The sequence below is a fragment of the Notolepis coatsorum genome (genome assembly GCF_963971535.1).
Source record: "Notolepis coatsorum genome assembly, chromosome: 19".
NCBI lineage: Eukaryota > Metazoa > Chordata > Actinopteri > Aulopiformes > Paralepididae > Notolepis > Notolepis coatsorum.
This window is the reverse complement of record NC_140183.1, coordinates 24,067,793-24,082,924: the sequence shown is the minus strand read 5'-3', so window position 1 is coordinate 24,082,924 and position 15,132 is coordinate 24,067,793. Positions and strand designations below refer to the sequence as shown.

The 15,132-nt window shown below is 45.1% G+C and overlaps 1 protein-coding gene across 1 annotated transcript in view; it reads left to right on the top strand.

The window, feature by feature from the left end:
- Positions 1 to 15,132, top strand: part of bckdhb (branched chain keto acid dehydrogenase E1 subunit beta) — a 205,866-nt gene that overhangs the window by 138,780 nt on the left and 51,954 nt on the right. The window contains exon 9 of the mRNA XM_084336374.1: positions 13,994 to 14,080. Within this exon, the coding sequence (XP_084192500.1) occupies positions 13,994 to 14,080 (87 nt within the window). The remainder of the gene's footprint in view (positions 1 to 13,993; positions 14,081 to 15,132) is intronic.

Sequence of the window (15,132 nt, the reverse complement as noted above, 5' to 3'; positions counted from 1 at the left end):
TAGAAAGGATAAAGCCATAACCCTTGGACAAAAATTGTCTATCAAGGTTGCTCCTGATCGAATCATTGATTCTGCACTTCTTTTTCAACGTTTCCTTATTGTCTCCCAAACTGGAGAGCTGTCATTGGAGGAGGTTATGCGTTACGAACTCAGTCCTTTCCCTCCTGCCCTCTTTGAAGCCGGAAACGTCTTCCGCAAAGCTGATAAACCACAACTAGCGCACGCGATCTGTGATCATGCAAGTGATGCAATCCTAGATTCTGTACCAGAAACGGAGCATTATGTTCTTGATGGTGGTTCACTCCTTCACCGAATACAATGGAAGCACGGACAAAGCTATGGTAAAATTGCACAGTCATATGCAGACTTCACCATCCAACATTATGGCTCAGCTACAACCATTGTGTTTGATGGCTATGAGGATGGGCCATCCATTAAAGACAACACACATCAAAGAAGAGGAAACAATATTCATCCCATTGTCAACTTCACTGCTGAGACGGAGTTCTCAGGTAAGAAGGAGGAGTTCCTGTCAAGAGATCTGAATAAACAGAAACTGATCCACATGATAAGTGATGAACTGAAAGAACGGGATTGCACTGTGGTCAATTCACTTGGAGATGCTGATGTAGACATTGTAAGGGCCGCAGTGGGATCATCTCTTCTTCACACCACGACGCTGATTGGAGAAGATACTGATCTCCTCGTCTTACTTATTTACTATGCACAGAGAGATAGCAAGGGCCTTTATTTCAGATCAGACAAGTCGAAAGCTGATGGCAGTTTTAAAGTGTACGCCATAAACCATTTGAAAGAAGTACTCGGACAGGATGTGTGTTCTCAGTTGCTGTTCATCCATGCTGTGACTGGCTGTGACAACTTCCCGGATCTTCGGAGTTGGCAAAAAGACAGCATTCCAAAAACTTGTAAAAGGGGATCCTGTCCTTCAGGCTTGTGCCAATGCATTCACTGTACCAAACCAGACAACAGATGTGATCGATGACCTTGGGTGCCAAGCAATGGCTGTCTTTTTTGGTGGAAAGTGCACAGATTCGCTTGCAAAAATGAGATATAACATTTTCAGCAAGAAGGTTGTCTCAGCTTCATCAACGGTAACGCCTGAACGTCTACCACCAACTGAATCTGCTACCAAATTCCACTGTCGTAGAGCATACTACCAGGTCATGGTCTGGATGGGAACAGATGATGGTATAGATGCTCTAGACTGGGGCTGGAACCTGCAGGACAATAGATTTGTCCCACTCATAAAAAAAAAAACGTTTTACATTTTTTTATTTTATTTTTATTTTTTTACTTCGGTGTGTGTGTGTGCATGGGGCCATTGGGTGGGGCCGGGGGACAAATACACTGGAGGAAAGTAACCCAGCTCAGCACTGCCCAAATTATATCATCACTATTGCCTGTTTGAAGGATATCATCCTCAAACACATATACACCACCTACACGCCTATTCTCAGTCCTTGCCCCACAATGGTGGAATGAACTACCCACCCCAGTTAGGACAGCCGAATCCCGTCCAATCTTTCGCCGTCGACTAAAGACTCACTTCTTCAACCATTATCTGAAATAAAATAAAAAAAATAAAAATAAAAAAAATCGAACCCTAACTAACCTTACTGTCATGCACTTGTCCTAATAAACTAACCTATACTGTAACACGCAACACTTTGATGAATATTGTTACTCAGCTGATAGAGTTGTATCCTTCCTGATGACCTGTCGTACAGAACTTATAAGTCGCTTTGGATAAAAGCGTCAGCTAAATGACTAAATGTAAATGTGAATGTAAATGCCTTGTAGAATTCCACACATAAGAAAGAAAGATACTGGGATGAATAAACAAAATAGGAAATAAAATGTAGAAATGCATGCAATACATAAATAAATATGAATCTCCATATATGAAATAGAACATTTAGATAAGGTGCTACTGAGATGTTTTGGTGAGTTCTTTGTTTTTTTGTGGAAGTAGCCCTTCTTAAAAATGCATGAACATTCACTGATAATTGGTCTGTAGTGGAGTCTACAAGGTCTACATTGCCGGACCTTGTAGACTGACATAATTCTGTGCATAGTTTAGTCTACACAGGCCATATTTCAAATAATCAAAATCTTACTTCATTCATCTTAAACATTCTTGATTTGGGGGATTGGTAGTTCCCATGAAATCTGAAGTTGTTCAAACGACAACAGCGATCCACCTTGAATTAAATCACACAGCCGTGTTGGCTGTGTCACAGTCACGAAAGGGGCTACTTAATTCATTAATCCAATCCACTTTATTTATAGAGCACATTTAAAAACAACAAAGTTGACCAAAGTGCTGTACAAGTCCCACAACACAAGATTAAGATAAAAAAAAAAAAAAAAATTCGAAGCTTCGAATTAAAATCTAAGCTCGGCCCCGAAGCTTGGATTGCCAAAAAAAATTCGAAGGTCAGCCCTAATAGGTATGGAGGGTGAGGATCTGATCATATACAGAACTTTACCGGGAGCCAGTATAGGTAGATGAGGGTGGGGGTGATGTGCTGCCCGGGCTTGGTGCGGGTGAGAACCCTGGCAGCTGAGTTCTGCACCTACTGCAGTCGGTCTAGGGTGTTGCTCGGTACCCCAGACATGATGGCTTTCAGAGAGCAGTGGTGCCCTTGTTGCGTCCTCTCCGACAGGGCCGTTACCCTGCTGACCTGGGTCAGAAATGCTTCAGCAGACCCAGGATGGAATGAATCATTATCCATTTCCACAGCTGTTCTTTTTCCACTATTTACAAGTTAAGATATTTTACAAGGTATCACTGTTATGCTGCAGAGAATAATCCGCTGGAATCAACGTATCTCTTGCAACTACAGTTCACCTTCGGAAGGTATTCAGCCTCCTTCACTTTTTGTGCCAACTCCCTGGAAAAGGGGGTAAATTGTAGGAGCAGCCGGCTTTTATTCTGAGATGTTTGCTCTATACAGGCTTTTATTCTGAGATGTTTGCTCTATACAGGCTTTTATTCTGAGATGTTTGCTCTATACAGGCTTTTATTCTGAGATGTTTGCTCTATACAGGCTTTTATTCTGAGATGTTTGCTCTATACAGGTTTTTATTCTGAGATGTTTGCTCTATACGGGCCAAGGAGCTCACTTTTATCCTGAGATGTTTGCTCTATACAGGTTTTTATTCTGAGATGTTTCCTCTATACAGGTTTTTATTCTGAGATGTTTGCTCTATACAGGCCATGAAGCCAGCTTTTATTCAGAGATATTTGCTCTATACAGGCCATGGAGCCAGCTTTTATTCTGAGATGTTTACTCTATACGGGCCAAGGAGCCAGCTTTCATTCTGAGATGTTTACTCTATACGGGCCAAGGAGCCAGCTTTCATTCTGAGATGTTTGCTCTATATGGGGAAAAGACCCCAGCTGTCACCTTTCTCTGCTCAGAGCCAGGGCATGGAACCAGGAACTTGACTGAATCTGACTGTAAGCCAGTCCTGGACCCAGACCAACAATAATGTGCCATCAAGTAGGGGAAGAAGTGGTGTTTAGTTGACTAGCATGACTAGTAAATAGTGGCTAGGCAAATAATATATATTGGAGTTGTTCTGCATTGTTCTGACTGAGGCATTACATTCAGGGAAACCCTACTATAGCCAACCTTTTGTTCCAACGCAACCTCTTCTCACCACTGAGATTCCAGGGAAGAGATGCCTGTGGCCCTAGACCCGTCATTCAGTTGCATTGTTAGTTGTGTCGTCCCAAAAGGGTTGTCACTTCAGTCGGGAGTCTGGTAGATAGACGGAGGACAAGACACGCACACTGTAATAAACCCATCAGACACACGTCTTAAGGCGAGACATGGTAACAAAGGGAACCTCCTTGCCAGCAGGCCTAGTGTCTATCTGAGGTTGAGCTGAAAGATTAATTGCGTGTTTGTTTGTACTTTCTACATGCAAGGCGTATAATTTAGCCCCTAGGATACATGTTGGTTGATCATCTTCTATGGGGGGCCCTCTCTTTCTCCCTGCTCTCTCCTCAGTGCCAGTGAGAGAACGTCTCCCGCTCTGAACCCAGTCTGAGTTCAACGACATGAAAGGCCGGCCCGGACTGGACAAATAAAACGAGGACTGTGTGAATTTAGAGAGATGGGGTCAAACCGCAGGACGGCCAGTGGAAGGCTGTGTCCTCTGAGAACCCATTCTGCTCCGGAAGCAACAGGGTTAAAGGCCTTGGCCACAATTACTATGTACAAGTTACAGTGCTGTCAAGAGTCTACTGTCAAAGATGAAAAAAGACGTGTGTGTGTGCCTCCCTCCCTCCCTCCCTCCCTCCCTCCCTCCCTCCCTCCCTCCCTGAGTCCTTGGCCCAGGCATCAAGATTAGTTGAATGAGTTGGACTGTGCTGGTGTCAACACCGGCAGTGAATAGGTTGTGGTTTGACAACAGAAGCCACTAGATTTGCCCTTTTGTATAGACGGTAAATACCACATACAGTACGGAGAGAGAGCGAGGGAGACAGACAGACGGACTACTGTATATGGAGACGGAAGGTGGAATGGGACGTAGATCAGATAAACGCCTGTGTTTTTGTTTGTTTAGTTTGGCATCTGGCCTTTTGCCACTGAAAAATATGCCCCCAATACAATGCCTCCACCGCAGCCTAGGCATCTGGTTATATACATGGAGATTAAAACCATACCCTTGCGGTTATATGGAACCAATTCAAACCAGCTCATAGTGAAATATTCTAGCGTGAGGACTCGGGTATGATTATGTATGAAGCAATAGGACTCGACAGGAAGTGGCATCATTTTGGACGGCGCCACCATCCCTCTTCTTCTCTGCTAAATGGCAGGCAGTGGTGGAAAGTAACTAAGTGTTATTACTCAAGTACTTTACTTGACTACAATTTCAAGGTACTTTATTTGAGTATTCCCATTTTACTTTTACTAAGTTTCAAATGAGATATTGTATTTTTTACTCTACTACATTCATCTGAATGTATGATGATTGTGTACTTTCAAATTTGAAGCATGTCAACTTCAAAATCACGTAATCAGAGCAGCATAACTGGACCACATACCACTTTACCATAACCTGTAGAGGTCAATGGTTAGAGTATTGAACGCTCCCAAGCACTGGAATACTTTACACAAACATCATGTAGAAAGTGTTCTTTTACTTTCGATACTTAAGTACATTCAACATCAAATACTCATCTACTTTTAGAATTTTGTAATAGGGACTTTTACCAGAGTACAGTTTTATCTGGGTATTTTTACTTGTACTTCTTCCACCACTGATTTGCACGGAATCATTAAACCACACTGACACTGTACGTGCTGCCATATTCAGTCCTTTTCTTGCAAGCGTATTATCCTATTAGGCAATAGGCACTGGGAGTGTGTGTTACTTCAGAGTGGCCTGCTGGACGTGACTATCTGCTGGGAGTGTATCTGCTGGACGTGACTATCTGCTGGACGTGACTATCTGCTGGACGTGACTATCTGCTGGGAGTGTATCTGCTGGGAGTGTATCTGCTGGGAGTGTATCTGCTGGGAGTGTATCTGCTGGGTGTGTATCTGCTGGGAGTGTATCTGCTGGGAGTGTATCTGCTGGGTGTGTATCTGCTGGGAGTGTATCTGCTGGGTGTGTATCTGCTGGGTGTGTATCTGCTGGGTGTGTATCTGCTGGGTGTGTATCTGCTGGGAGTGTATCTGCTGGGCGTGTATCTGCTGGGCGTGTATCTGCTGGGCGTGTATCTGCTGGGCGTGTATCTGCTGGGCGTGTATCTGCTGGGAGTGTATCTGCTGGGAGTGTATCTGCTGGGAGTGTATCTGCTGGGAGTGTATCTGCTGGGCGTGTATCTGCTGCGTGTGTATCTGCTGGGTGTGTATCTGCTGCGTGTGTATCTGCTGGGTGTGTATCTGCTGGGTGTGTATCTGCTGCGTGTGTATCTGCTGGGCGTGACTCTGCTGGACTTGTCTATCTGCGCACTAGATCCAGCAGGAGGAGATCCAGCAGGAGGAGATCCAGCAGGTGTTTCTTTTTGACTGCTTCTCTCCTAAACTGGGCAGCCAGTTTCCCCTTACTCCCAGAGTCTGACATTCTATCCCAGGATATTGTAATAACAGTGTCGGGCTCCTTTTGTGTCAAAAGCATCTGAAGAATGTGCTGCTGCTACTGCTGTCTGATGCATCACTCTTGATAATGATGATGGTGGTGGTGGCTCCCTTCCCATCCTGGCTGATCCAGTCCTGTGCAGGGAGACTGAGGTTGTGCTGGTGTTTCAGGGATGGAGCCAGAACGAGGGCCGGTGTCTGATATTGTGGGGCTGATATCGGAGGCTGAAATGGGGTGTATCGGAGGAGTTCACTCGATACTAAAATGCGATACAGAGAAACGTGTCAGACCCACCCCTATCCGAGCTCCGGGAGGGTCATCAAAGAGAAGCCGCCTATTCTCGGCCCTTGCCCCACAATGGTGGAACGAACTTCCCTCCACAGTTAGGACAGCCGAGACCTAGGGCTGGGCTATAAAACGATAACTATAATTATCGCGATATATTTTAATAATCGATAATAAAAATAATATCGATAATTATTTAAAAAATAATAATACATTTCAAATTTGTATTGTGACCTGCAACAGGGCCAGAGACAGTGGACAGACTTGTCTTTCTTGCCTGCAACTTAAAGTAATGGCTTTGCTTGTCCAAATGACAATACTGACCAAATTGAGATTTATTTTTCTCTTGTCCATTTATTTAGTTTGCTTTCTAATTTAAAATACAGATTGAACAGACACAGTAGGCTATGTGTGCTAGCAGAGCTAGTCTCCAGTCGCGAGTCACGGTGCATGGTTTGTCCACCAAAAAAGCGCCAAAAGATAGAAAAGAAACTACCAAACTATTCAACTCCTCTGGAGCCACAGCCACTTTTTTTGGTACTTTCACTTTCAAACCAGCTGCAGCCCGAGAACTGGAGTGTGAGGGGCTGTAACACTAAATATGGCGGCAACGACAAAGAATTGCTGCAAAATAAAAATACATTTGTTGTTTAAAAATTTGTTTGTATACGAAATTACGAATACAAATATAATTATCGATATCGAACGATATGAAAAATTTTATCGTGATATATTGTGTGAAAAGATTTGGCCATATCGCCCAGCCCTACCGAAACCCGACCAATCTTTCGCTGTCGACTACTCATTGATTGATTGATTGACTACACACTTCTTCAATCAATACCTGAAATGAAAAAAATAAAAAATAAACTAACTAACCTTACCGTCATGCACTTATATAATAATACTAACCTACATTGTTGCACTCAACACTATCAGCTGAGTAACAATGCTCATCAGAGTCGTACCCTTCCTGCTGACTTGTCATACAAAACGTGTAAGTCGCTTTGGATAAAGGCTAAATGACAATGTAAACGTGTCGGAAATCAAAAGGAAGCCGCTCGTCTTTTTTTCCACACATGGAAGTGTGTTGGATCTCTAATGAAGGAAAAAATTATTATATTTCAATAGTTTTTTTTGTGCCAATGACTCAAAACTGATGGTCTACTCTGAAGTCTATACTGTTCAGTAGACTAATGAATGGCATCTGTACTCGTACGATACTTAGATGATAAGTTTAACAGTATAGGCAGTGAAAAATCGTTATCGGTGCATCCCAAACTTATGTAAACACATTCTTTGTGTGTGTGTGTAAGGGCTTGTGTGTGTGTGATAGAGATGAAGAATGGGGTCAGCATCTGGGCGGGGCAGGGAGTTGGGACCTGCATGAGTCACTGTGCCAGTGGCTAACTTAACACCAACGTGTCACGCCGCTCTCGACCCTCCCCGCTTGGGTTCATCTCCGCCGCGCCAGGTGTGATGATATGGTTTTCGCTTGTTGTTATAAACGGCCACATTCCTGAAGATTCACATCATATCGCTGCCAGTTATTCCTCTACTCAGGCATAAGACTAACGTGGGCATTAAATAGGCACTTTGTCGGAAAACAACGCCGATTTATTTTCCACATAAGTTCACACACATCCCAAGTCTCTAAACTGTTCTGCACACATTTATTTAGTGTGACAGTTATGGAGAGTTAATGAGTTTGAAATGTGTGCTTCAGTGATGTCATCAGAAGACACTCAATCCTAGTGTTGTGTTGATCACGTCAATGGAAAAATCAGCCATTAGGGATGAGCGTGAGTAATCATTTACTCCAGTAAAAGATATTTTTGTGTTACCACCAAACACGTCAACCAAAAGTGCTTGTTTCTGCCACTGAAACAGAAATCGATCCCTCGAGGCACAAGTTGTTGCAGGAAGCTGTGGAGCCTGAGAGCGCATGGATTCCATGCTATGCTAGTAACTCAAAAGGTTTGTTGTGTTGGAATACAGCTAGCGTAGCATTATCTAAAATATAAAAACAGCAGTTTGTGTTTTTGCATTTCCAAATTGTGCCAACAACATGTCGCCCACTTTGCATAGCGTTCATATACTATTGATACGGACATGCCGTTCCATGAGCGGAGAGACCTGCTGCAGACTGAGTGGAGGTCATTAGAAATGGTAACTCATTGTTTTGACTGACGATACGCATTAAGCATCGGGTATATTGCTGTGCATTGTCATTACTGTGAGTACTCCATCTGGGAAAACATTACTCGTGGCCATCCCTAATAGCCATATAGAGTCGGCATCCTCCGACGAGTTATGGCTTTGCAGCATGGTCAAAAAGATGACCACCACCAAAAAAACAACTCCTGAGCGGTGGGATCTAGAGACTACCGTCACGGAAAACCCCCTTGGCCGACAAATCAAGTGTTTGCGTCTCTGAGAGAGAGAGGCACACGGATGACTATGTAAGGCAGCTCTCCATATTACCGTGTGGAAATGTCTATCACAGTGTATCGCAGCCAAAACCAGTGTGTAAACATGATGCCCCAGAGCGCTGCTGTGTTTGGTATCATGTGGTCCAGCACTCGTGGGTGAAAATCTGCCTCCATATGGCCGGGTGTTGCATATGTAGCATTATTTAGATGCAATGCCTGCTTGTTTTGGTCTGTTGTCTGTTGGCGGACGAGAGGGAGGGAGGAGGAGCCAGGTGATATTGAGATTGTATAAAGTGTTCCTTTATTAATCACTTTGGGGAAATTGCAGGTGTCATAGAAACATGGGGGGGAGGCGAGGTACAGGAATAATAGGTAATAATAATGGAGCATAGAACAAAGTGCAACGTAATAGTGGTCATAGTGATAATAGTGATAACAGTAGTGAATGGCAGTAATCAATCAGACGGTAGTAATAGTGATAATAGTATACATGGTCCAAACCGTAGTAACACTATAGCCTGGGTCTTGTGTCGCCCCCCTTGTGTTTCTGTGAGGTGAGGGTTACTCTTAAGTGGGCTGTTACTAATGTGGAAACTACTCTTGTTTAGGGCTGTGTACATTTGATATTTTTTTTGATATTCCCTGATTTTAATCGATCTTCATTTGAATAATAGATCATAATCCCACGGGACAATGCATTGGTAACTTGTTTCAAATGACAATATATACCCCTGTGAATATTATTGCACGGTTCGGAATACGCATGGGAGCGTGCGCTATGATATTTTGCAACAGGTTGACGTGATACAGCGAGTGCTGATACTACGAGAGAGATAGAGAGGGAGAGGGGGAGAGACAGACAGATAGAGAGAGGGAGAGAGAGATGGAGGAGAGGTCGCTCCGAGAGCGTGCATGTGCGGCTCGACTCGCGAGTGTGTGTAAATGCAGGGGGAGAGACGGAGGAGAGATCGCTCCGAGACGAGTCGCACCGTATGAGAGCCCCTCTCCCCCTCTCTATCTGTATGTCTCTCCCTCTCTTTTTCTCTCTTTTGAGGAAGTGTCAGTGACAGGGGAACCGCTTCCGCATTATTCCCACTCGCTCCGTTGTTGAGCGAATTGTTGATTGTGGGCGGTGGCTACAACCACAGAAGGAGCTGAGGTATGCAGATCAGAATTCTTACACGTCACGGATACGCTAAATTCAGAATGGCTTGGGTTTAGTGGGGGAGGTTCTTGTCTGAGCTGAACTGAAGAAACTGGGCTAGCTAGAGATTTCACATCTAGTCAGTGTTGGTACAACCCCACATTGCTAGAAAACAATGCAAACCACTGGAAAAAGCCATTTATAAGATAGTTCCCCTTTAAATCAAAAGTAACTGCTTTGTGGTCAATTCCTAATGTAAACATTAACATTTGTAATAATGCACCATGTTAGAGGGTTACTTGTACAATTTACAGCATTAGTTCTCAGATTATTCACTGAGGCGGACAACAGAGTCTTTGATTAAGGATAGAGATTACTGACGGAATGACATGTTGCAACATGTAGAGACCTAAGCTACAGCAATGAGCCTAATGTAGTTGGTCAGCAGCAGTGGAAAGACTTGACGTGAATAATAATGAGATCATAGTATCGGCTAGGGATGGATCATAAAAAGAATCAATGCAGGTTACCGCTTCCAATAAAGTCCTGCACCGTGTTGACCGGGAAGCTATTTTTTTTTATTTCAAGTGTCAAACTACACCTCCACTTGAGCTTGGAGCTGTTCCCACCTGGCCTCTGGCCTGCATGCGCTGTTCCTGCCTGGCCTCTGGCCTGTTGTTATTCTTCCTCGGCTCAGTAGCCGGCTGCAACACACACTCTAGTGTGGGACATGTGGACCAGAGTTGTTCTACTGTGGCACCGTGTCCACAAGGCGTCAATAAAAAGCATCCATTATGCAACAAGTGAGGATGACACACCTAGCTAGCTAGTCAAATTAGCCTGGCACAGTGTGGGTGTAAGTTCCACGGCAGAGTCCCATGTGTGAGAACAATTTTGAACAGTCATCTGCTCTAGCCTTTGCGGATGTGAGGAGCACACACAGACTATTGGGCTATTGGTCCAGACCACCCACCAACTAACCGACTAAAAGTAAAGTCATGCACATCCCTAGTATCGCTCTTGTGGCAGATAGCGGGTGGAGCGGAGGCATCGTCCAGCTGTAATGCAGGGGTGCAATAAAACCCATGAGCAGATGCCTGGGCTGCTGAGACCTGTAATGTTCCTGACCGTCCTCAGCCCAGCATGACTCTCACCAGCCTCAGTCAAACCTCCGAGCTCTTACTGTGTCATCCAATATACATACACATACACACACACACACACACACACACACACACACACACACACACGCACACACACAGAGGCTGGAGATAGTAGAAATAGCGCACGACAGCAGAAGTTAAGTGAGCCGCCTTTCCTCTGACCCATGGATGACACGCAGACACCTAGAGTACTTGACCTTTCACCTCAGTACATCAGTCATTCATCCACCGGCAGACAGACACGCACACACGCCTTCTTTAAGGCCCATTCAGTGATCCAAATGTGAACAGATTGGTAGCCCCACCACGAGAAATAAGAAAGAGGAATGGAGACATGTTTATATTTTCTAGCTGATAGCTCTTATGTGGACTAGACAGCTGGAGAATATTGTTTTATAAGAATATTGACTAGTGTTTAATCATATTTGCTGTATTCTGTGGCTGCAAAGGGATTGTTTTACATTTGAGTAAAAAAACTGATTTATTTTTACGGAAACGTTTGGAAAGATGTTATTTTCCCATCTACAACTGTTCCAGAGATACACGCTGATACGGAGCAAAATAAATCACGGATTGTGGCTTTAACAGACCTGTGTCTGCCTACATGTGCCTGAGCACACACATGCGGAACGACGCTCCGCTGGTTCCCAACGGTCATGGAATTTCTGGAATACCGTGGAAATTCAGCAGTGTATTTTCGACGGGGAAAGTGAATGAATTTCATAACTCCTCCTGAAGAAGTGGTGGAATATCGAGGAATTCTACGAGCTGGTCGCTTGACGGGAATCTCCCGGAATGTGTTTTACTGCATTTTTCACACACATTCATTGCATCGCCACATACAGTACAGTGGAAAGCAGACTGTTAGCCTGTGAGAAATCCTCTGATTAAATAGCATAAATCGGGAAGGAATCCAAATGTTTAGGTCATTGAAGTTTCCCCGTCTACACGCAGAGATCTGGATGACGTTCTTCTGTCACAACATCTCTGCCCAAAGAGGCAGTAAACTAACCCCTGCTACTTATACTCGTCATGTTCGCTCCCCCTGTCCTGTTAGTTTACTGTACTTTGCTAATAAGAACAGAAGATTTGCTTACAATTGTTAGATTATTTGTTTATAGTTTATTATTTATTCACCGTGTCCATGGAAAACAACGATGAGCACAGTCATAAAGGTTTTGTGGTGGAACCAGATTCATCAGTTATGGTTGCAGACGGATCTTCATGATGTCAGGAAATCCGACCGTGCTTGGATCCTGTTGAAAAGAGGGGGGACAAATTATTGAGTTCTATTCAGACATGGATTTCTTTTATTGTTTAATTATGCAAAAGTAATACGAATAAACAGAGCAGTTGATGCAGAAAAGATAACCGACAGCAGAGTATACTCGAGTCTGAGTCCCTACTAGGCTGCGTGCCACACAGACTGGTGGGTCCAGTTAGCTGTCCAGCAGTTCGCCTAGAAGAGCTCCCGTCTGTCCAGTGAGTCTATCATATTATAGTGTCCCTGGCCCTCCCTTGACAGAGAGAGAACTCTCAAGGTCGGCTTGCAAATGGAATGCCGGTTACCATGGAACCTCGACAGCTTTAAAACAGTAGATACAGTATATGCAATATATATAGATAGATATGTATAGATATTTTCCAATGCTCAATATAGGTTTAATGGTGAAACGCATAGTAACAAAGTACACATAGGTTAAATGAGCTGGCTGAGAGGAGTGCTTCAAATAGCCACCTGGGAGAACAGTGAGGGAGAGAAGAGTGAGCTTAAGAGTAGACAGGGGGGGAAGTTATTGCCGCGTTGTCTTTCAAACGGAGGTGGAGGAGGTCGGTCCTTGTTGCAGTAATAAGGCAGTTGAGGGCAGAGCAGTTTTGCAGGCTGTGTGATCTAGAGGCAGCTCAGCGTAGGAGTGTGTTCTTCTCAGTCATGGAGAAGTCCATCAGGGCCACGGCGATGGGAATCCTGGAAAAGCTGTGTGATGGCCTTCAGGGAATGTGGGGAAGTCTGTTTGGCTGGGCGGGGGGGGGGGGGCACTGGGGAAAATCCCCCCCGTCTCCTCTCGGGCCCGGCTCTCCAGGGCTTGCTGATTGGTCGGATCTTACATGTGCGCATGCATTCTCTCGGTCGCTTCGTCCGTCACACAGCTGGTCAAACTGCAGCGCCATATTTGTCATCCACACACTAATCAACTGCACACCCCACAGAGCAGCAGAGAGGTGCCAGCGCACGCCTGTCATTTGTCCTACTGTGGGGCTGGGCCAACTGCCCAAAATACAGCACTATATTTTCCTTAGTTTTGGCAATGGTATTTTATATATATATCTTTGTTCATTCAAATTTACAAACTTCACAAAAAACCCACAACACTGCCACCCTCCCTCACTTCCCCAGCTCAACTACCATCCTTACCCAAGATCCCCCACCCAACATTTAACAAACTGATTGGTCTCATTGAACCACAGAGGAGAGTATCCTTTATCCTTAAGCAATAGATAGAGGCTTGGTTGAGAGTGGGGGCAGTCAACCTGCTTCGAAGGATTTGTTAAAAAACACTGCAAACACAGAACCCAAGGTTTAGGTATAAGGGTTTATGAAAAATGTTGTTGTAGCCAGAGGACTACAGGGTTATAGGAGGTGGAATGAGACCATAAATACCGAGAATAAGTAGACATTATAGAAATATGATCAGCTCTTTTCATACGTAAGGAAATGTACCACTACCCCCACTATATACATTTTTGTAGATAATGTCGTACTTCACTCTGAGACATGGCTTCCATGATGTTATTGAGGAGCTTAATGAAGCATGATGATACTGAGCCTGTATTTCTCTGTGTTTCAGTCGGTGGTGAAAACCGGTCGTTTGATCATCAGTCACGAGGCTCCGGTCACTGGAGGCTTTGCTGCTGAAATCAGCGCCACTGTGCAGGTGAGTGTTTGACCTGTTGGTTAAATAGCTGTGTTAGCTATTTATGGTGGTAATAGTGTGTGTGTGTGTGTGGGGGGGGGGGGGGGGGGGGTTGTAATATTGTGATAGGAGGCTTGTGCGTTTGTGTGTACAGTACATGCAAATGAGGGGGTTGTAATATTGTGATGGGAGCATTTTGAGTGTGTGTAATATATATATGGGGGGGGGGGTGTAATTAGGCTTGGGTGATATTGCAATTCCCCTACTATTGTGGCTCCTAGAGTTGTTTGTTCAATGTAAAATACGGTAAACCATAGGAACAGTTTGGAGAACTAGGGGCTGCTGTAGGAGGGAGGGAGTCTAGAGCTAGGGGGCTGCTGTAGGAGGGAGGGAGTCCGTTTGGAGAGCTAGGGGGCTGCTGTAGGAGGGAGGGAGTCAGTTTGGAGAGCTAGGGGGCTGCTGTAGGAGGGAGGGAGTCCGTTTGGAGAGCTAGGGGGCTGCTGTAGGAGGGAGGGAGTCAGTTTGGAGAGCTAGTGGCTGCTGTAGGAGGGAGTCAGTTTGGAGAGCTAGGGGGCTGCTGTAGGAGGGAGGGAGTCAGTTTGGAGAGCTAGTGGCTGCTGTAGGAGGGAGTCAGTTTGGAGAGCTAGGGGCTGCTGTAGGAGGGAGTCAGTTTGGAGAGCTAGGGGCTGCTGTAGGGGGGAGTCAGTTTGGAGAGCTAGGGGGCTGCTGTAGGAGGGAGTCAGTTTGGAGAGCTAGTGGGCTGCTGTAGGAGGGAGGGAGTCAGTTTGGAGAGCTAGTGGGCTGCTGTAGGAGGGAGGGAGTCAGTTTGGAGAGCTAGGGGGCTGCTGTAGGAGGGAGTCAGTTTGGAGAGCTAGGGGCTGCTGTAGGAGGGAGTCAGTTTGGAGAGCTAGGGGGCTGCTGTAGGAGGGAGTCAGTTTGGAGAGCTAGGGGGCTGCTGTAGGAGGGAGGGAGTCAGTTTGGAGAGCTAGGGGCTGCTGTAGGAGGGAGGGACTCAGTTTGGAGAGCTAGGGGATTGTTGTAGGAGGGAGTCGGTTTGGAGAGCTAGGGGCTGC